General features: G+C 43.0%; 1 protein-coding gene across 2 annotated transcripts in view; it reads left to right on the top strand.

Annotated features, from left to right (window-relative positions):
- The window catches only part of LOC143293122 (uncharacterized), a 123466-nt gene that overhangs the window by 99383 nt on the left and 1583 nt on the right, over positions 1-22500 (top strand). The window contains exon 2 of one of the 2 annotated variants that reach the window (XR_013056730.1): positions 20291-20880. Coding sequence is in view for 1 of the 2 variants with exons in the window: in XM_076604034.1 (XP_076460149.1) it covers positions 20353-20805 (453 nt within the window). In the remaining variant the exon portion in view is untranslated. Of the gene's footprint in view, positions 1-20290; positions 20944-22500 lie in introns of those variants that run through there. The other variant, XM_076604034.1, reaches the window with a different exon arrangement.

Raw genomic sequence — 22500 nt, 5'->3', positions numbered from 1 at the left:
CTCACTGCCTTTTGAGACCATTACGATTACACAACATTGTACATGCGCGCGCGCGCACACACACACACACACACACACACACACAGACGACAAACGGAGAAGTTGCACCACCGGCGAGCACGTGCTAAGCGATTCCCACGAGAATAGGGCGCTGTGCTGAGCCTCTGTGTGTGTGAGGCGATTCTGGTTATGGCTGTTACTGAGTCTAATTCATTGGAAATAACTTTTTTATTAAGTGGTTAAAAGTAAATTAAATGGCTTCTTATTTCGATAAATGCAAAACACTTCGGCTGGCAACATGGCTGCTTTGAGTTTGCGCGCATTTACAGTAATAATATAATAATAATAATGTACATTTCAAAAGCGCCCTTTCTCTCTAAGAGCTCAGGGCGCTTTACACAAAAGAAAAATATTACAAGTTAAATGAAACACTCATAACCACTCTTTTTCAACCCCTACCCCCCTAACCCCACCCCCCACCCAACCCTCCACCCCCCTCCCCCGCCAATCCCCCCCTCCCACACACATTCTCCCTTTCCAACTCTGCATACATCCAAAGTGAGCTGGCATGGGTGGTGTTGGAGAACATGGAAGCTGGGAGTACTTATAGATAGGTTTTAATGAGTTTTTAGTGATGAGCGAAAAGCAGAAATAGAATCAGATGCACGGGTATGATGAGGAAGGTTGTTCCAGATGTAATGAGCAACAAAGAAGAAAGAACGTTCACCATAGGTTCTTGTATTGACATGAGGAATTTTCAAAAGATAACAGTCAGAGGAAGAGCGGAGATTTCTTGTGGGAGTGTAAACACTGATAAGGTCAGAAGGATATGTAGGTCCTGCGGAGTGGAAAGCAGAATAGCAGAGACACACAACTTTGTATTTGAGTCTCGCTTCAGTGGGGAGCCAATGTAGAGTGCGGAGGTGAGGAGAAATGTGATCAGTACGTGGGACTCGGAGTCAGACGGGCAGCATTGTTTTGAAGTTTTTGAATTTGATAAATAATATGTGTAGCGGGGGAGGGGCGAGGGGAGGCACACTGATGTGTATTTTTGTGTGTGCGTCCCACGATACACGTGTGTGTGTGTGTGTGTGTGTGTGTGTGTAAAGAAACGTTTTGTTGTACACATATATTGCGTAGGCCACCATTCAAAGGGAGCTGCTGTTAACTGTTCCAATCCACTGCCTTGCCATGCATCACTCCAATGTGTCCGAAGGCACTAATCCTAGTAATCTTAGCACAGGATGGCTTTAGAAACGTTTCCAGGTCTTTACCGCATAGTCCGTCTTCGTCAAGTGTCACCGCTGCATCAAAAAATGAAATAATTCGCTCGCACTACATGTACTTATATCACATTTACTGAGAGACGTGGACATTAATGGAAGTCAGCTACACCTTATTTCGCACCATTACATACCTTCCTCTCTTTTCTTATGTTCTATTAACTTGAATTCAATTAAAGCATGCCTACCTCTCTTTTCTTATGTTCTATTAACTTAAATTCAATTAAAGCATGCCTACCTCTCTTTTCTTATGTTCTATTAACTTGAATTCAATTAAAGCATGCCTACCTCTCTTTTCTTATGTTCTATTAACTTGAATTCAATTAAAGCATGCCTACCTCTCTTTTCTTATGTTCTATTAACTTGAATTCAATTAAAGCATGCCTACCTCTCTTTTCTTATGTTCTATTAACTTGAATTCAATTAAAGCATGCCTACCTCTCTTTTCTTATGTTCTATTAACTTAAATTCAATTAAAGCATGCCTACCTCTCTTTTCTTATGTTCTATTAACTTGAATTCAATTAAAGCATGCCTACCTCTCTTTTCTTATGTTCTATTAACTTGAATTCAATTAAAGCATGCCTACCTCTCGCGGTGAGGTGTGGGGAGGAGGGTGGTGTTCACTGTCACTGGTGGGGACCATGGAGAATTCACAGTGCCAACTTCTGGTGAGGTGTGGGGACCATGGAGAATTCACAGCACCAGCTTCTGGTGAGGTGTGGGGACCATGGAGAATTCACACTGTACAACTTCTGGTGAGGTGTGGGGACCATGGAGAATTCACAGCACCAACTTCTGGTGAGGTGTGGGGACCATGGAGAATTCACACTGTACAACTTCTGGTGAGGTGTGGGGACCATGGAGAATTCACACTGTACAACTTCTGGTGAGGTGTGGGGACCATGGAGAATTCACTGCACCAACTTCTGGTGAGGTGTGGGGACCATGGAGAATTCACAGCACCAACTTCTGGTGAGGTGTGGGGACCATGAAGAATTCACACTGTACAACTTCTGGTGAGGTGTGGGGACCATGGAGAATTCACAGCACCAACTTCTGGTCAGGTGTGGGGACCATGGAGAATTCACACTGTACAACTTCTGGTGAGGTGTGGGGACCATGGAGAATTCACACTGTACAACTTCTGGTGAGGTGTGGGGACCATGGAGAATTCACAGCACCAACTTCTGGTGAGGTGTGGGGACCATGGAGAATTCACAGCACCAACTTCTGGTGAGGTGTGGGGACCATGGAGAATTCACAGCACCAACTTCTGGTGAGGTGTGGGGACCATGGAGAATTCACACTGCACCAACTTCTGGTGAGGTGTGGGGACCATGGAGAATTCACACTGTACAACTTCTAGTGAGGTGTGGGGACCATGGAGAATTCACACTGTACAACTTCTGGTGAGGTGTGGGGACCATGGAGAATTCACACTGCACCAACTTCTGGTGAGGTGTGGGGACCATGGAGAATTCACACTGTACAACTTTCAGTGAGTGTGGGGACCATGGAGAATTCACACTGTACAACTTTCAGTGAGGTGTGGGGACCATGGAGAATTCACACTGTACAACTTCCAGTGAGGTGTGGGGACCATGAAGAATTCACACTGTACAACTTCCGAGTTCACAATGTTATTCAACTCTTCTGTCAACTTCTCTTTAATGACCCCGTGATTTAATGGAAAACTCTTTACCTTGATGTACGTCGTAGAGAAATTCGTGCTGCTTCTGTTGAGCGGATTAGGAGTTGGAAGAGAAAGGGGGGGTTGTGGGGAGGGCGGGAGGGCGGGGGGGGGGGGGGGTAGAGACGTGAAAGGCCAACATCTCCCGTCATGACGGAAGTGAGCCAAACTGACACATGCCGCAACAAGCGTCCTCTGGGGACAGGAAGCACTGGCAGCACGTGCAGAAGGGAGAGCACTGCAGGGGGTGACGCTTCAAGGCACGAACAAGTGAGGACGGCAGACATGGCTGATGGAACCTGTCACAGTGTTTGTCTGTCTTCAGCACGGCCTCAGCGTGCTGTCGGTTTCAAAGTCGGTCTCAGGCAGTCGTCACCATCCTTCAGTTCGTTCCACTTCTACGACAGAACCCGTGTCGGGAGGACTGCACGATAGGTGCCCCCCCAACCCACCACTCCCACCCCCACACCCCCCAAACCCCGCCTCTCCCCCACACCCATCCACCCGTCTCTGTCTCTCTGTCACTGTCTCTGCCTCTGTCTGTCTGTCTGTCTGTCTGTCTGTCTGTCTCTCTCGGGTGCGTGAACTGCGTTCGTGACGAAGAGTCGCACTGTGTTATCCTGCGTTGAGTTTTTCTCTCCTTACGTGGATTGAGAGCAATATAGTCTCTAAAAAAATTGCACATGTACTTCGTGAAGTACCATGCCATCTACAGCAGTTGACTTCAGGGCAGCATGTGGTTGCTTTCTACCAGTATTTCTGGCCTTTATGTTCAAAAGGGCCATGCACAGAAGGGCAATGCGCGTCGCCATGCTCAAGTTGAGAAAGAAGTTGGACGGTGCTGTGGCAGGTTTGCTCCTGTCGTATTTGTTCTGGGGGAGTTTTCTCCTACAGTGCGGAGATATTGAAAGCAACCCGGGACCCAACCCTTCTCGTGACAGCATGAGGCAGACCCGTCTGGCCAGTGGTGGGACCAGTAGTACCAGAGCCAGCCTGGAGAGACCAGTCAACTCGCAAGGAGCCACCACCAACCAGCCTGCGAAGGAGCCCACCATGTCCGACCTCATGACCATGATGCAGTCCATGACGACATCGATGACCTCCATGAGAACATCGGTGGACACCAAGCTTGAAGAGGTCAAGCAGGAAATACACGTCCTCCGTGAGGAATACGTCACCATGCAAGAAGATATGAGAGGGCTGAGAGAGGAGGTGGGTGAACTCCGAGAACAGAACGAGGTTCTACAGAAGAAGAACGACGAGCTTGCTACGAAATTGGACACCCTTGAAAAGAAGACTGACGACTTGGAAGGAAGATCCAAGCGTAATAACCTGATCTTCTATGGACTGGACAGAAAGCAGAATGAAACGAATGACGACTGTGAAGGCAGGATCCAGGATCTTCTTACTGACACTTTGGAACTTTCTGGTCATGTGGAGTTTGACAGGGTTCATCGACTAAGTTCAAAACCAGACTCACCAATAATCGCGAGATGTGCTTTTTATAAGCAGAAAATAGATATTCTCAAAGCAAAGAGAAAACTGAAGGGCACTAACATATTCATTGGTGAGGACTTCTCCGTCAGAGTACGAGACCTGAGGAAGATGCTGACCCCCCACCTGAAGAAGGCGAGGAGTGACGGTAAGCGTGCCACCATGGTATACGACCACCTCCTCATTGACGGTAAGAGATTTACTGTTGGCAAGGGTGACATGCTTGTGGAGTCAAAATAGGACTCGGGTCGGCCCACAAATTCCAAGGAAAAATTGTCTGTGGCATTGACAGGAGTAAATGATAAGGCGACACCGGCTGAACTGACACAGGGCCACAATAACAGAAAGGCAGAGTTAGCACGTGCAACATGTGTACCAGTGTGTTGTGATGAAAACGCGGTGGTGTCTGTGTCAGTTGGGAATGAGAATATTGCACGTGATGGTGTGTGTAAAGAAAACATGTGTTGTTTATCCTTGCCTGTTGATGATAACGTGTCCAAAAATGTTGATTCATCGGATAAACTGTATTCCTATTCTTTTGTGCACTGGAATATAAATGGTTTGTTCACAAAAATACATGACAAAGACTTCGTTTCTTATGTTAGTTCTTTTGATTTTATTTCTTTGGTTGAAACATTCGTAGAAGATTTTCAGTCTCCTGTATTTGATGGGCACACAGTCTTCTGTAAACCCGCCATAAAACTTTCGACACATGGAAGACGTTCTGGTGGAGTTATCTGCCTTGTGAAGAATGATTTGTGTTCCTATGTTAAATCAGTCAACGTGGAGTCCCATCTTTTCTGTGCACTGTTAATTGATAAATCTTTGTTTGGTACATCTAAACACATTATGTACATATGTGGTTATGTTCCACCTGAGGGATCGCCTTTCTATTTACATTTTGATGTTGGAAATGGGATTAATTTACTGGAAGACTTCGTATGTGATTGTTTGCTTTCCATTCATAACAATGATGTGTACGTGATGCTTTGTGGTGACTTAAATAGTAGAACCTCAAATATTTCGTGTGATTGTGAAGATAAATCGATTGATATCAATGACCATTATTTGAGCGGACCTTTGTGTGCAAGCAGACATTCTGAAGATACCGAACTTAATAATCATGGTAAACTGTTGCTCAATATGTGCACTGTTTTAGAATTGTGTATTTTGAATGGCATGTGTGAGGGCGACCTTCAGGGTCGCTACACGTACGTCTCTGACAACGGTAGCAGTGTGAATGACTACTTCTTAATGTCATGTGAGTTATTTTCTGAAATCTTTGAGAAGTGTAAACTGAACATATCAGACAGAATTGAATCAGATCATATGCCATTAGAACTGTATGTTAACTTCACAAATGATAATAAGTATAGTACACAAAAAAATATTTGCAGTTATACAATTGAGAAGTTTGTGTGGGATGAAGAATATGCTATTCTGTTTAGTAACACAATGTGCTGTGATGAAATTAAAACTCAAATAGATATCGCTATGAATTTGATAGAGGTTGATTTTAATGATGCACTTATTGTATTCAATGATTGTATAAAGAGTGTAGGTAAGTGTATGAAGAAGCAGGTACGTTTTAGTAATAGTGTTAAGAATGAGGACTGGTATGATAAGGAATGCCATGACAGTAAAAGAAAGGTCCGCAATTTGTTAAAGAAATTTCGCCGCACTTTGTCCGTTCCTGATCGTGAATTATATCGTAAAACCAGACGAGAATATAAACAAATGCTGAAGAGAAAAAAGAAACAATTTAATGATTCCTTATTATCTGAATTACTTCAGTCTGTAAATAATCAGAAAATATTTTGGGACTCAGTACGCAAAATTTCAAAGAAGAAAAGACAACCTGCGAATAATATCAGTATGGATACATGGTTTCAACATTTTAAACAGCTACTTGAGAAATATAGAGATACTGATAATGATTCATTTCAAGACCATGTTCAATCTGATATTGACGATGTTGATCTCAGTAACGCTGATGATGATAATTTGAATCGTCCTATTTCAGTTGAGGAAATTTTGTTTGCTTTAAGGAAATTGAAGAAACGAAAAGCTGCTGGGCCTGACGGGATTATAGGGGAACTATTGACAAATGCATGCAAATGTAATTCAGTAACAGACTTTCTGGTTAAGTTTTTCAACTATTTATTTGATAAGGGGATTTATCCGGAATGTTGGACAGAGTCAGTTATTCTTCCATTGTATAAGAAAGGTGACGTAAACAATCCTAATAATTATAGAGGTATATCCTTATGCAATGTGTGTAGTAAATTATATAGTGCAATTATTAACAGGAGACTACAGGAATGGGTGGAGAACAATAATATTACAGGAGAATTTCAAGCTGGGTTCAAGCGAAATTATTCTACTATAGACCACATGTTTACGTTGATGGCTTTCATACAAAAACAGTTTTGTTTAAATCGCAAATTGTACGTGGCTTTTATTGATTTTGAAAAAGCGTTTGACTCCATTAATAGATGCTTTCTTTGGCCTATCTTGTTTAAAAATGGTATCCGTGGAAAACTGTATAGATGTATTATGAGTATGTATGACTGCGTGAAGGCAAGGGTGCGTTGCGGTGCTGCTTTGACTGAATGTATTAGCTGTACGTCTGGTGTTAAACAAGGAGATATTTGCAGCCCAGTTTTATTTTCGCTATTCATAAACGAGTTAACAGTAGAAGTTGTCAATTCTGGAAGACACGGTGCCACATTTACTGGTGATTTTATGGAAATTTTTATTCTTCTCTTAGCAGATGATGTTGTATTAATGTCGGAAACAATAATAGGGTTACAAAATCAGCTAAACAGTCTGCAACGTGCCGCTGCTTCTCTTCAACTAAATGTTAATATGGATAAAAGCAATATAATAGTGTTTAGAAAGGGTGGATATCTTTCTGTAAGGGAAAGATGGACATATAATGGATTGATAATGCCTGTTGTAAATGTATATAAATATTTAGGTTTGTATTTTTCAACACGTTTAAGTTTTACTTTTGCCTGTAAAAACCTGACAAGCAGAGCTAAAAGTGTATTGATAGGTGTCATGAAGAAGTTATGGTTGTTGAATAACCAGTCACTGAAACTGTTCTTGAAAATATTTGATTCTCAAATTCAACCTATGATACAATATGGTGCAGAATTATGGGGTCTTGACGCTGCTGCTATGCACTGTGATAAAGTTCATTTGTATGCTCTGAAAAAATTTCTTGGAGTGTCCCCACAAACACCTAATGATTTTATCTATGGAGAAACAAACAGATACCCGATATCTTTACAGTCTGCTACTAAATGCATTCATTATTGGTTAAAGTTGACACAGATGGATACTCATAGACTACCACATAAAGCATACAGAATGTTATTAGAACTGGATAGCAGAGGCAAGAAAAATTGGGTTTCGAATATTAGGGTGAAGCTATGTGAAAATGGATTTGGTTTTGTGTGGCTTAGCCAAGGGGTTGGGGATACTAAAGCTTTTATTCGTGTGTTTCGTGAAAGAATGATTGACAGCAGATGGCAAAACTGGAATTCACATATCCAAGGCAGTGACAGATTTGAGATTTATCGACTTATCAATGACCAACATAGTTTTCCAACTTATATGTCTATGAATGTTGACAGGCATCTGAAGCATGTAATGACCAAATTTAGATTTGGCGTTTCTGAATTGTTTGTCCATCGATATCGTTACAGACAGTCTAACATTTCTGATCCTATTTGTCCGTTATGCAAAAAGTCAAAGGAAGATGAAGTCCATTTTGTGCTAGATTGTGCAGAATTGAGAGATATCAGAGAACAATTAATTCCAGAAAAATATTTCAGACAACCTGGTTTATTCAAACTCGTCTTGTTAATGTCATCTACAAACGAAAGTCTTGTTAAACAATTCACTCTTTATCTGTGTAAAGCGTTTAAACGTCGAAGTGCCTTCGTAACATCTTGAACGTTCTGTGTATTTGTACGCGACTTTCATGTTTATCCCCCTTCTAAGGGGCTATGGCCTTTATGAATAAAACATCTTCAGTCTTCAGTCTTCAGTCTCTCTCTCTCTCTCTCTCTCTCATGCCACTTAGCACACGCACTTCTTTTGAACAATCTTTCCTCCTCCTCCTCCTCTTCTTCCTTGTCTTTGTCTCCTCCTCCTCCTCCTCTTCTTCCTTGTCTTTGTCTCCTCCTCCTCCTCTTCTTCCTTGTCTTTGTCTCCTCCTCCTCCTCCTCCTCCTCTTCTTCCTTGTCTTTGTCTCCTCCTCCTCCTCTTCTTCCTTGTCCTTGTCTTTGTCTCCTCCTCCTCCTCCTCCTCTTCTTCCTTGTCTCTGTCTCCTCCTTCTCCTCTTCTTCCTTGTCTTTGTCTCCTCCTCCTCCTCCTCCTCTTCTTCCTTGTCTCTGTCTCCTCCTCCTCCTCTTCTTCCTTGTCTTTGTCTCCTCCTCCTCCTCCTCCTCTTCTTCCTTGTTTTTGTCTCCTCCTCCTCCTCTTCTTCCTTGTCTTTGTCTCCTCCTCCTCCTCCTCTTCTTCCTTGTCTTTGTCTCCTCCTCCTCCTCCTCTTCCTCCTTGTCTTTGTCTCCTCCTCCTCCTCCTCTTCTTCCTTGTCCTTGTCTCCTCCTCCTCCTCCTCCTCTTCCTCTTCCTTGTCTTTGTCTCCTCCTCCTCCTCCTCCTCTTCCTTGTCTTTGTCTCCTCCTCCTCCTCCTCTTCTTCCTTGTCCTTGTCTCCTCCTCCTCCTCCTCCTCTTCCTCCTTGTCTCCTCTTCCTGAAGCAATGATCATAGGAACTGAACAAAAACTGTCTTCCATCACAACTGACACAAACGTGGCAGTACATCCATCCCTCTTTCCATTTCAGTCAGGAACATCGGTGTTGTCCTTGAAAACACACTGCCCATGCAAAACTTTATCAGTCAGACATGTCAATCCTGCTACTGTCAATTAATAATAATAATAATAATAATAATTCATAATTTTTCTATGGCGCTATATCCAGTATTAATGCTGCTCAAAGCGCCTTACATCATCGAGCCAGATATAAACATAACATAAAACATTACAACAGCTCAATCCAATGCGTTCACAGAATGAATAAAAAAGCATGATCCACCAAACAATAAAAAATATCAAAAATAAATATATCAAGTGAATTGTAAAGAAAGTGCCAGACTGAGTGCCAGCTGAGTGCAATCATTTTCAACATACCTTTACAGGCAAAAATATGTCCCCAACCTGGACAGCTTCATGACACCATCTGGCAACAAATCTGCACTTCACAGCAGCACATCACATTCATAACTCATGGTATGCACGTGAAACACGTGAAACCATTTTTCAAAAGAAACAATTCCCAATCCCCCGATATAATAGTTGCCCTGTAAAAAAAAAAATGGATCTAGGAAAGTAGTATGTCAAAATAACAAATTCCAATCCCCGATATAAATATGTTGCCCTGTAAAAAAATGGATCTAGGAAAATAGGATACCATTTTCTTTACATGAATAATTCTTAGATTAAAAAGAAATACATTCCTTAAAAACACATTTTTTTAGACACACACATACATGCGCGCGCGCACACACACACACACACACACACACACACACACACAAGCACGCGCGCGCGCGCGCCCAGACACATTAACCCTTTGAGCCCTGAGTTCCTGAGCAATTTTAACCCTTCTGCCTGAGCTCCTGAGCCAAAATTTACAAATAATTAGTATTAAAATATATCAACTGCACTAAAACAGGATTACGTGAGTATAAATATCTGTAGCATAAAGCTCCATGCAATGAACAGACTTTGGACTATCCATCGTGCTGAGTACAGAAATTTTTGCGGAAAAGATGCGTTTTCAGATCTGACTTGAAGGTCTGGAGATCAGGAGCATTTCTGAGAGACGATGGCAAAGAATTCCAAATTTGGGGTACTTGAGCCCTTTTTCCTAGCACATTTTAAATTAGTTCTTGGGACTAAGTAACAGTTCAGAACTGGATCTTAGCGTTCTACGTGGTTCGTACGTTTCCAGCACAGAGGAGAGATACTGGGGAAGAGATTCATCAAAATGGCGGAGGGCAAGTGTTGCTAGTTTATAGTGAATGCTGGACTCTATAGGAAGCCAGTGTAACTGATGCAAAAGAGGTGTGACATGATCAGATTTCGTTTTTGCTAGGACAAGTCGTGCAGCATTGTTCTGTACTTTCTGTCGTCTAATAAGAGAGGAAGATGGTAAACCTGAGGTAGAATTGCAGTAATCTAGTCTGGACAGGACAAAAGAGGAAACCAACTGAGCCATGCTTTTCTCCGTTAAGTCTGGTCTGACTGAGGCTAGCTGCGAAGATGACAAATTGCATGAGCGACACAGGGATGAAATGTGGTCAGCAAATTGCAGCGCATCAGTTCCGTCCGGAAATATCTGTCCACTGACGCAACATCTAAATTTGTCGTTTCTCTCATTCTCTGTCGCCTTCACTACTGTAACTCTCTATTGTCTGGTTTGCCTGCTTTATCCATTCAGCCCCGTCAGTGCATACAAAACTCTGCTGCCTCGGAAAGAAAAGATCTGAGCACATCACTCCTCTTTTGCAACATCTCCATTGGCCCCCTGTCTTACACAGAATAAAGTACAAGATCAGCACAGTATGATATAAATGTATTCACAAATCAGCCCCTTCCTATCTCTGTGGATGCCTTCACCTTTACACTCCATCTCGCTCTTTACGATCGGCTTCGGATCCACTCTGTTTACGCATACCCAGATTCAAACACTCGACTGTTGGCTGCCGTTCTTTCTCTGTCTCTGGACCTTGTAATTGGAATGAACTTCCTCTTTCGCTTCGTCAGGTTTCCACACTCAGCTCTTTCAAGTCTTGCCTTAAAACCCACCTCTTCCCAAAATAGTCTCCCTTCCCTGCCTCTTCCTTGTCTTCAGTTGTTTTTTTTTTGGTTTTTTTGTTTTGTTTTTTCTCCAGTTTTAGAGTTGTGCATGCGTGTGAATGACTGGTGCGAAAGCGCTTTGATTTGTCTTTGCACAAGATTCAGCGCTGTATGATTATAATTGTTATTATTATCTTCCTCCTTCTCCTCCCCACCTCCCTTCTCCCCCCACCACCTAACTCTGCCCCACTCTTCCGCTCTGTCCCTCATTTTCCTTTCATTTCAAATTGTTCCGTGCTGTTAAACAATCACAGTTTTCAATGGTCATGTTGTACCATGCTGTTAAACAATCACAGTTTTCATGGTCATGTTGTTCCGTGCTGTTCAACAATCACAGTTTTCAATGGTCATGTTGTACCATGCTGTTAAACAATCACAGTTTTCAATGGTCATGTTGTTCCGTGCTGTTCAACAATCACAGTTTTCAATGGTCATGTTGTTCCTGCTGTTCAACAATCACAGTTTTCAATGGTCATGTTGTTCCATGCTGTTAAACAATCACAGTTTTCAATGGTCATGTTGTTCCATGCTGTTAAACAATCACAGTTTTCAATGGTCATGTTGTTACTGCTGTTTAACAATCACAGTTTTCAATGGTCATGTTGTTACTGCTGTTAAACAATCACAGTTTTCAATGGTCATGTTGTTACTGCTGTTTAACAATCACAGTTTTCAATGGTCATGTTGTTCCATGCTGTTAAACAATCATAGTTTTCAATGGTCATGTTGTTCCTGCTGTTCAACAATCACAGTTTTCAATGGTCATGTTGTTCCGTGCTGTTCAACAATCACAGTTTTCAATGGTCATGTTGTTCCGTGCTGTTCAACAATCACAGTTTTCAATGGTCATGTTGTACCATGCTGTTCAACAATCACAGTTTTCAATGGTCATGTTGTTCCATGCTGTTAAACAATCACAGTTTTCAATGGTCATGTTGTACCATGCTGTTCAACAATCACAGTTTTCAATGGTCATGTTGTTCCGTGCTGTTTAACAATCACAGTTTTCAATGGTCATGTTGTTCCGTGCTGTTAAACAATCAGTTTTCAATGGTCATGTTGTTCCATGCTGTTCAACAATCACAGTTTTCAATGGTCATGTTGTTCCGTGCTGTTAAACAATCAGTTTTCAATGGTCATGTTGTTCCATGCTGTTCAACAATCACAGTTTTCAATGGTCATGTTGTTCCATGCTGTTAAACAATCACAGTTTTCAATGATCATGTTGTTCCGTGCTGTTCAACAATCACAGTTTTCAATGGTCATGTTGTTCCATGCTGTTCAACAATCACAGTTTTCAATGGTCATGTTGTTCCGTGCTGTTAAACAATCAGTTTTCAATGGTCATGTTGTTCCATGCTGTTCAACAATCATAGTTTTCAATGGTCATGTTATTACTGCTGTTAAACAATCACAGTTTTCAATGGTCATGTTGTACCATGCTGTTCAACAATCACAGTTTTCAATGGTCATGTTGTTCCGTGCTGTTCAACAATCACAGTTTTCAATGGTCATGTTGTTCCGTGCTGTTCAACAATCACAGTTTTCAATGGTCATGTTGTACCATGCTGTTCAACAATCACAGTTTTCAATGGTCATGTTGTACCATGCTGTTCAACAATCACAGTTTTCAATGGTCATGTTGTTCCGTGCTGTTAAACAATCACAGTTTTCAATGGTCATGTTGTACCATGCTGTTCAACAATCACAGTTTTCAATGGTCATGTTGTTACTGCTGTTTAACAATCACAGTTTTCAATGCTCATGTTGTTCCGTGCTGTTAAACAATCACAGTTTTCAATGGTCATGTTGTTCCGTGCTGTTCAACAATCACAGTTTTCAATGGTCATGTTGTTCCATGCTGTTCAACAATCACAGTTTTCAATGGTCATTTTGTTACTGCTGTTTAACAATCACAGTTTTCAATGGTCATGTTGTTACTGCTGTTAAACAATCACAGTTTTCAATGGTCATGTTGTTACTGCTGTTTAACAATCACAGGTTTCAATGGTCATGTTGTTACTGCTGTTAAACAATCACAGTTTTCAATGGTCATGTTGTTCCATGCTGTTAAACAATCACAGTTTTCAATGGTCATGTTGTTCCATGCTGTTCAACAATCACAGTTTTCAATGGTCATGTTGTTCCATGCTGTTAAACAATCACAGTTTTCAATGGTCATGTTGTTCCATGCTGTTCAACAATCACAGTTTTCAATGGTCATGTTGTTCCATGCTGTTCAACAATCACAGTTTTCAATGGTCATGTTGTTCCATGCTGTTAAACAATCACAGTTTTCAATGGTCATGTTGTTACTGCTGTTAAACAATCACAGTTTTCAATGGTCATGTTGTTACTGCTGTTAAACAATCACAGTTTTCAATGGTCATGTTGTTCCATGCTGTTCAACAATCACAGTTTTCAATGGTCATGTTGTACCATGCTGTTAAACAATCACAGTTTTCAATGGTCATGTTGTACCATGCTGTTAAACAATCACAGTTTTCAATGGTCATGTTGTTCCATGCTGTTAAACAATCACAGTTTTCAATGGTCACGTTGTACCATGCTGTTAAACAATCACAGTTTTCAATGGTCATGTTGTTCCCTGCTGTTTAACAATCATAGTTTTCAATGGTCATGTTGTTCTTTTCTGTTTTGAAGCAATGGTGTCAAGAAAAAGTATGTTAAACGGAGGGAGAGTAGGGGGGAGGGAAGGGAGGGGGTAAACCGAGCGGAAACTTGTTCGTGGCATCTTCATTTCAAAACTAAAAAGGTTAATTGCCGACAGAAACCAAAGAAAAAATACAGGACCGAATACACAAGACTGTAAACAACCAACCAAACAAACAAACAAATCACACACAGAAACCAAAAACGATCAAATCAAAATCCATTTCAAGGGACTCTTTATTAGCCAATCGGATTCAATTTTGAAAACTTCTCAAAGGCAGTACGAGAGACCTGTTAGATCAGATGTGATTTTTTGAAATAGAGTATCAAATTTCATTTTTCTGTCGTTCTTACTTTCTATCCGTGTGTGTGTGTGTGTGTGTGTGTGTGTGTGTGTGTGTGTGTGTGTGTGTGTGTGTGTGTGTGTGTGTCTGTCTGTCTGTCTGTCTGTCTGTCTGTCTGTCTCTGTCTCTGTCTGTGTCTGTGTGTCTGCGTGTCTGCGTTTCTGTGTGTCTGTCTACCTGTGATTGTGTATGTCTGTTCTCTGTGTGTTCGTGAATGCGCGTGTGTATGTGTGTGTTTATGAGCATGTGTGCCTGAATGTTTGAGTGTGTGAATGTTTGTGAGAGTGCGTGAATGTTTGTGAGAGTGTGTGAATGTTTGTGAGAGTGTGTGTGTGAGACAGGGGGCGGGGACGGGGGGTGCGGTGGTGGGAGGGGGGGGGAGCGGCTCGGGAGGAACGCTGCAAACAACGCCCCCCCCCCCCCTCCCCCCAGCTACTGTATCCACATCTTCCTAACAAACAGTTCTGACAAGCTGCAATTATATCAACTGGTATCTTGGATTCCGGCTATACTGATTATTCTTCATATTGAACGAGACATAGAATCAAACACAGTCTAATTAACAGAAATGTAATCAAAGATAGCATATCTTTGATAAACTACACTTTTTACAGCATTGCCAACATTGTCACCAAGACATTATTGATCTGGACAGTTTCGCGGAAATACAAACATTGAATTCAGAAACCGCGATTCCGATCAAAGAGGTCTGATGAGTGGGTAATCAGGGATGGAAAGGAAAAAAGGAGAGAGAGAGAGAGAGAGAGAGAGAGAGAGAGAGAGAGAGAGAGAACACGAATAAAGAAAGGGGGGGGGGACTAAACGATGAAGTGCATGCCGACCCGACTCATGCGCGCGCGTGAGTGAATATGTGCCATGACTTTACGGCAAGGTAACACTATCTCTGTGCATGCACAGACGCGCGCATGCGCACGTGTGTGTGTGTGTGTGTGTGTGTGTGTGTGTGTGTGTGTGTGTGTTTGTGTTTGCATGTGTGTGTGCATGTGTCAGTGTGTGAAAATATGGTGTGTGGGTGTGCGAGAGGGGGGGAGGACGTGTGTGAGAGCGCGCGCGTGGGCATGTGCACTTATTCATGACTTCTTTAACCCCTGTATTCGCTAACAATGACAATGGATGTCAACTTTTTTTCGGATATGGTGTATTGAATAAGCAACGCCCTTTTGATTGCTTTCTTAAGCCATCTTTACAAAACCACAACAAATACAGCTAGCAAGTCTATAGCGCCACCCAGATACCAAAAAGCACTATCACACAAGTGTGTTCTATTGTTATCAACGTACCAAAAAGAACTATCAAACTGGTGTGTTCTATTGCTATCAACGTACCAAAAAGAACTATCACATAAGTGTGTTCTATTGCTATCAACGTACCAAAAAGAACTATCACATAAGTGTGTTCTATTGTTATCAACGTACCAAAAAGAACTATCAAATTTGTGTGTTCTATTGCTATCAACGTACCAAAAAGAACTATCACATAAGTGTGTTCTATTGCTATCAACGTACCAAAAAGAACTATCACATAAGTGTGTTCTATTGCTATCAACGTACCAAAAAGAACTATCACATAAGTGCGTTCTATTGTTCTCAACGTACCAAAAAGAACTATCAAATTTGTGTGTTATATTGCTATCAACGTACCAAAAAGCACTATCAAATTTGTGTGTTCTATTGCTATCAACGTACCAAAAAGCACTATCACATTAGTGTGTTCTATTGCTATCAACGTACCAAAAAGCACTATCAAATTTGTGTGTTCTATTGCTATCAACGTACCAAAAAGAACTATCACATAAGTGTGTTCTATTGCTATCAACGTACCAAAAAGAACTATCACATAAGTGTGTTCTGTTGCTATCAATGTACCAAAAAGAACTATCACATAAGTGCATTCTATTGTTCTCAACGTACCAAAAAGAACTATCAAATTTGTGTGTTCTATTGCTATCAACGTACCAAAAAGCACTATCACATTAGTGTGTTCTATTGCTATCAACGTACCAAAAAGAACTATCACATAAGTGTGTTCTATTGCTATCAACGTACCAAAAAGAACTATCACATAAGTGCGTTCTATTGTTATCAACGTACCAAAAAGAACTATCAAATTTGTGTGTTCTATTGCTATCAACGTACCAAAAAGCACTATCACATTAGTGTGTTCTATTGCTATCAACGTACCAAAAAGCACTATCACATTAGTGTGTTCTATTGTTATCAACGTACCGAAAAGCACTATCAAATTAGTGTGTTCTATTGCTATCAACGTACCGAAAAGCACTATCAAATTAGTGTGTTATATTGCTATCAACGTACCAAAAAGCACTATCAAATTTGTGTGTTCTATTGCTATCAACGTACCAAAAAGCACTATCAAATTAGTGTGTTCTATTGCTATCAACGTACCAAAAAGCACTATCACATAAGTGTGTTCTATTGCTATCAACGTACCAAAAAGAACTATCACATAAGTGTGTTCTATTGTTATCAACGTACCAAAAAGAACTATCACATAAGTGCGTTCTATTGTTATCAACGTACCAAAAAGAACTATCACATAAGTGCGTTCTATTGTTATCAACGTACCAAAAAGAACTATCAAATTAGTGTGTTCTATTGTTATCAAAGTACCAAAAAGAACTATCAAATTTGTGTGTTCTATTGCTATCAACGTACCGAAAAGCACTATCACATTAGTGTGTTCTATTGCTATCAACGTACCAAAAAGAACTATCAAATTTGTGCGTTCTATTGTTATCAACGTACCAAAAAGCACTATCACATAAGTGTGTTCTATTGCTATCAACGTACCAAAAAGCACTATCAAATTAGTGTGTTCTATTGCTATCAACGTACCAAAAAGCACTATCACATAAGTGTGTTCTATTGATATCAACGTACCAAAAAGCACTATCAAATTAGTGTGTTCTATTGCTATCAACGTACCAAAAAGCACTATCACATAAGTGTGTTCTATTGCTATCAACGTACCAAAAAGCACTATCAAATTAGTGTGTTCTATTGCTATCAACGTACCAAAAAGCACTATCAAATTAGTGTGTTCTATTGCTATCAACGTACCGAAAAGCACTATCACATTAGTGTGTTCTATTGTTATCAACGTACCAAAAAGAACTATCAAATTTGTGTGTTCTATTGTTATCAACGTACCAAAAAGCACTGTCACATAAGTGTGTTCTATTGCTATCAACGTACCAAAAAGCACTATCAAATTAGTGTGTTCTATTGCTATCAACGTACCAAAAAGCACTATCACATAAGTGTGTTCTATTGTTATCAACTGTCACGGCTCGTTGGCGATCTCTGTGTGCGTGCTTGTGTGCACCTCTCTTCTCCTTCCCTTCTCCCCCCCCCCCCCCCCCCCACCCCCACCCCCCCCTCCCGTTGGACATATACACGAAGGAGAGAACAACGTACCAAAAAGAACCATCAAATTTGTGCGTTCTGTTGTTATCAACGTACCAAAAAGAACCATCAAATTTGTGCGTTCTGTTGTTATCAACGTACCAAAAAGAACCATCAAATTTACACACGATCTATTACTATCGACAAACCAAAAACAATTAGCAAATTTGTGTATGTTCTATTGTTATCAACATAAAAAAAACTTAAATTCATGCATAATCGATTAAAAACAACCATCAAATTCATGCAAGCCAAAAAAACAACTGCCATATTGACTTGTTGGTCAGTCACGATCCACACACCAACCAGAAAAGAAAGGAAGATAAAAACTCAATTTTATGCATGATCTATATCAGAAACAATCGTCAGACATTTACATTTTCTATTCTTGTCACAGAATTATACATAGCAACGTCTGTTAATTTGCTCACTAAAATTACTCATCGACATGGACAAAACTGAACGATTTGCCGGTTGCATTTCCAGGTTCTGCTTTCGGACATTTTGTTGTGACGTAGTTCCGGCCTGAACACGCAGCGTCACTTGGAAACGATGTAACGAGGGGGAAAGTTGTGCTGCAAATAGCTGGCTGTGTTTGGCGGAACGATTCGTGCAGAACTAGTCGGGAAGTGGGTTTTCAGGGTGTCGATGAATGACCGCATAGATGAACTTCTGGTGTGTGTGTGTGGAGGGGGAGAGGGGGCGGTGGGGGGGGGGAGCGATGGGAGCGCATTTACACGCTTGTGTGAGCATGCACGTGTGTGGGATGAGGGCCAATTCGCTGAACAAGGTCCGTTTCATTTCTGTTCTCTCATTCGCTTTCGATGTATCTGATATTTCTATGTATTCATTCATTTGTTTACTGTGTTTATTTTTCAGTTCATTTTATTTCATATAATCGTATTGACCAACCTGGTAGGCTTTGAAGGCCTGAAGAGGGCGTTGGGCTTATCAGGCATTTGCGTCCTTCTTTCTTTATCTATTTATCTATCTATTTACTTATTTGTTTGTTTTATCTACCTGTTTGTTTGTTTATTCATTTATCAATATATCATTTGTCTACAGCAGATGTATTTGCGTTTGAATACGATTTTTGATAGACCAACAACCTGTATAAATGTGATGGATGTTGGTAAGGTGACGGCAGACAATCCTGTATCAATGTGATGGATGTTGGTAAGGTGACGGCAGACAATCCTGTATCAATGTGATGGATGTTGGTAAGGTGACGGCAGACAATCCTGTATCACTGTGATGGATGTTGGTAAGGTGACGGCAGACAATCCTGTATCAATGTGATGGATGTTGGTAAGGTGGCGGCAGACAATCCTGTATCAAAGTGATGGATGTTGGTAAGGTGACGGCAGACAATCCTGTATCAAAGTGATGGATGTTGGTAAGGTGACGGCAGACAATGTGATGGATGTTGGTAAGGTGGCGGCAGACAATCCTGTATCAATGTGATGGATGTTGGTAAGGTGACGGCAGACAATCCTGTATCAAAGTGATGGATGTTGGTAAGGTGACGGCAGACAATCCTGTATCAAAGTGATGGATGTTGGTAAGGTGACGGCAGACAATGTGATGGATGTTGGTAAGGTGACGGCAGACAATCCTGTATCAATGTGATGGATGTTGGTAAGGTGACGGCAGACAATCCTGTATCAAAGTGATGGATGTTGGTAAGGTGACGGCAGACAATGTGATGGATGTTGGTAAGGTGGCGGCAGACAATCCTGTATCAAAGTGATGGATGTTGGTAAGGTGACAGCAGACAATGTGATGGATGTTGGTAAGGTGGCGGCAGACAATCCTGTATCAATGTGATGGATGTTGGTAAGGTGACGGCAGACAATCCTGTATAAATGTGATGGATGTTGGTAAGTTGACGGCAGACAATGTGATGGATGTTGGTAAGGTGACGGCAGACAATCCTGTATCAATGTGATGGATGTTGGTAAGGTGACGGCAGACAATCCTGTATCAATGTGATGGATGTTGGTAAGGTGACGGCAGACAATGTGATGGATGTTGGTAAGGTGACGGCAGACAATCCTGTATCATTGTGATGGATGTTGGTAAGGTGACGGCAGACAATCCTGTATCAATGTGATGGATGTTGGTAAGGTGACGGCAGACAATCCTGTCTACCGATGATGGCACAACGCAATGTCATCCCCGGCTCCGACAGACAAGGCATGGCGATTTTTCACACTGTCTCTGCACTTTATTCACTAGCTCCGCACTTTATTTATCATGCACTGTATCTCAAAATATATTCCTGCTGACTCCGCAGTCCTTGAAATGGGTCCTCTGCGGTCGGCTGGGCTCTGAGCAAGGCGATTTGATTTGTGACTGTGGTGCACACTCTGGGTCTTCGCTCTAGGTCCGGTACCACTGACGACTCTTGTCTTTTTTGCAGGAACAACAACGACAACAGCAACAACTAAGCGCAGAGAACCTTCCCAGCTGTGACTCAACACCATGGACCCCTCCCAACTCCTCGCCACCCTGACAGCCCTCCTCTTCTGCACATGCGCCGCGGCCATAGCACATCCGGCAGCGCCGCCGCAAGAACGACAACTGCAAGGGCTCCTGTCGCAGCTCTTCACTAATGCCGTGTCAAAGGACACACGCCCCCGGGACGCCGTGCTGTCTGCAGACCACTGGCCCATCGACAACAACGACGATGACGAAGCCGACGAAGACGCCCAAAGTTCTCGCGACGCCCCCTCGGTGTCTGTGAACGGCAAGAGCCTCTCGGCGCTCAAACGCGGCTACCAGGGCTTCAGCAAGCGGCACTACTACTACGACTACGGTCTGGGTGGGGGTCGGTTCGGGAAACGCTACTACGGCGACTACGGGATCGGCGGCGGCCGCTTCGGGAGAGATGTGGATCACGTGGACATCGCCGACACCAATGACGCGGCTCACTGATGGCATGACGTCAGTCTGGCGGCTCACTGACGTGCTGTGACGTCAGTTATGCAGAGAAAGACTTTGGGGATGGAGGTGGGGGGGCGTGATGAACTTGTTGGACTGCTGGTGACGATGAAGACGATGATGGTGATGAGAGTGCTGTGGTTAGGAGCAGGATGGGGGTGGTGGGGAGGGTGATGGAATGGAGGCTGCGCAGATGTGAATGGATAGAGGCAAGGTGGGTTGGGGGACAGGGGAGAGGGGCTAGTTGGTTGGGGGGGACAGGGGGAGGGGCTAGTTGGTTGGGGGGACGGGGGGAGGGGCTAGGTGGGTTGGGGGGAGGGACTAGGTGGTTGGGGGGAGGGGGAGGGGCTAGTTGGTTGGGGGTAAGGGGGGAGGGGCTAGGTGGTTGGGGGGACGGGGGAGGGGCTAGGTGGTTGGGGGGGAGGGGAGGGGCGAGTTGGTTGGGGGTAAGGGGGGAGGGGCTAGTTGGTCGGGGGTAAGGGGGGAGGGGCTAGTGGTTGGGGGGAGGTAGGGGGAGGGGCTAGTGTGGTTGGGGGGGAGGGGCTAGTGTTGGGGAAGGGGGAGGGTAAGTGTTGGGGAGGGGGGAGGGCTAGGGTTGGGGAGGAGGAGGGCTAGGTGGGTGGGGGGAGGGGGAGGGCTAGTTGGTTGGGGGTAAGGGGGAGGGGCAGGTGGGTGGGGGGAGGGGGAGGGGCTAGGTGGTTGGGGGAGGGGAGGGGCTGGTGGGGGGGACGGGGGGAGGGGCTAGGTGGGTTGGGGGGAAGGGGGGAGGGGCTAGGTGGTTGGGGGGACGGGGGGAGGGGCTAGTTGGTTGGGGGTAAGGGGGGAGGGGCTAGGTGGGTTGGGGGGAGGGGGGAGCCTTGAATGTTTTTTCTTTTTTCTGGACTTGATGACTGAGCATTCTGACTTCATTGATTTCTGTTTTGTAGCTAGGATGTGACTTGTCCTGTATCTTGTTCCTGGTATGCCTGTGATGATGGGTGGCATTCTGTGTGTGCTGTACATTATGTTTATGTTCAGGTTAGTGTTTTCATTTCTCTGGCCAAACTTTGACAGGATGTTTAACGTCAGGGGCTTGTCCAAGGTTTCCGTGCACGAACAAAACTGCTTTCGGCTTTTTTTCTCTTTTTTTTCTTTTTTTTTCTTTTTTTTAAGGTTCTCCGGGACGTATATTTACAGCTTTCCAGCCCTTATATGGCACAGTGTGGTGGGCTGGGTTATAAGAAACAGTGATGATTATCAAGATCATTTCTTTTCCTGTGGGAGAAAAGGCTCCATACAAGTAATGCCTGTGATACAGAAAGAAACCAATGTTTGGGTGTGCTGTGTTGTGCTGGCTGGATAGTCATGTGACAACAGCATGTGTGGTGTGGTCACACAGTATCAGTACACGTTTGATTGAGGGTGTGCTGTGCTGTGCTGGCTGCATGACAACAGCATGTGTGGTGTGGTCACACAGTATCAGTACACGTTTGATTGAGGGTGTGTTGTGTTGTGCTGGCTACATGACAACAGCATGTGTCGTGTGGTCACACAGTATCAGTACACGTTTGATTGAGGGTGTGCTGTGCTGTGCTGTGCTGGATAGTCATGTGACAACAGCATGTGTCGTGTGGTCACACAGTATCAGTACACGTTTGATTGAGGGTGTGCTGTGTTGTGCTGGCTGGATAGTCATGTGACAACAGCATG

Source organism: Babylonia areolata, chromosome 18, assembly GCF_041734735.1.
Source record: "Babylonia areolata isolate BAREFJ2019XMU chromosome 18, ASM4173473v1, whole genome shotgun sequence".
NCBI classification, from domain to species: Eukaryota; Metazoa; Mollusca; class Gastropoda; order Neogastropoda; family Buccinidae; genus Babylonia; species Babylonia areolata.
This window is presented reverse-complemented; position numbering and strand designations above follow the sequence as displayed.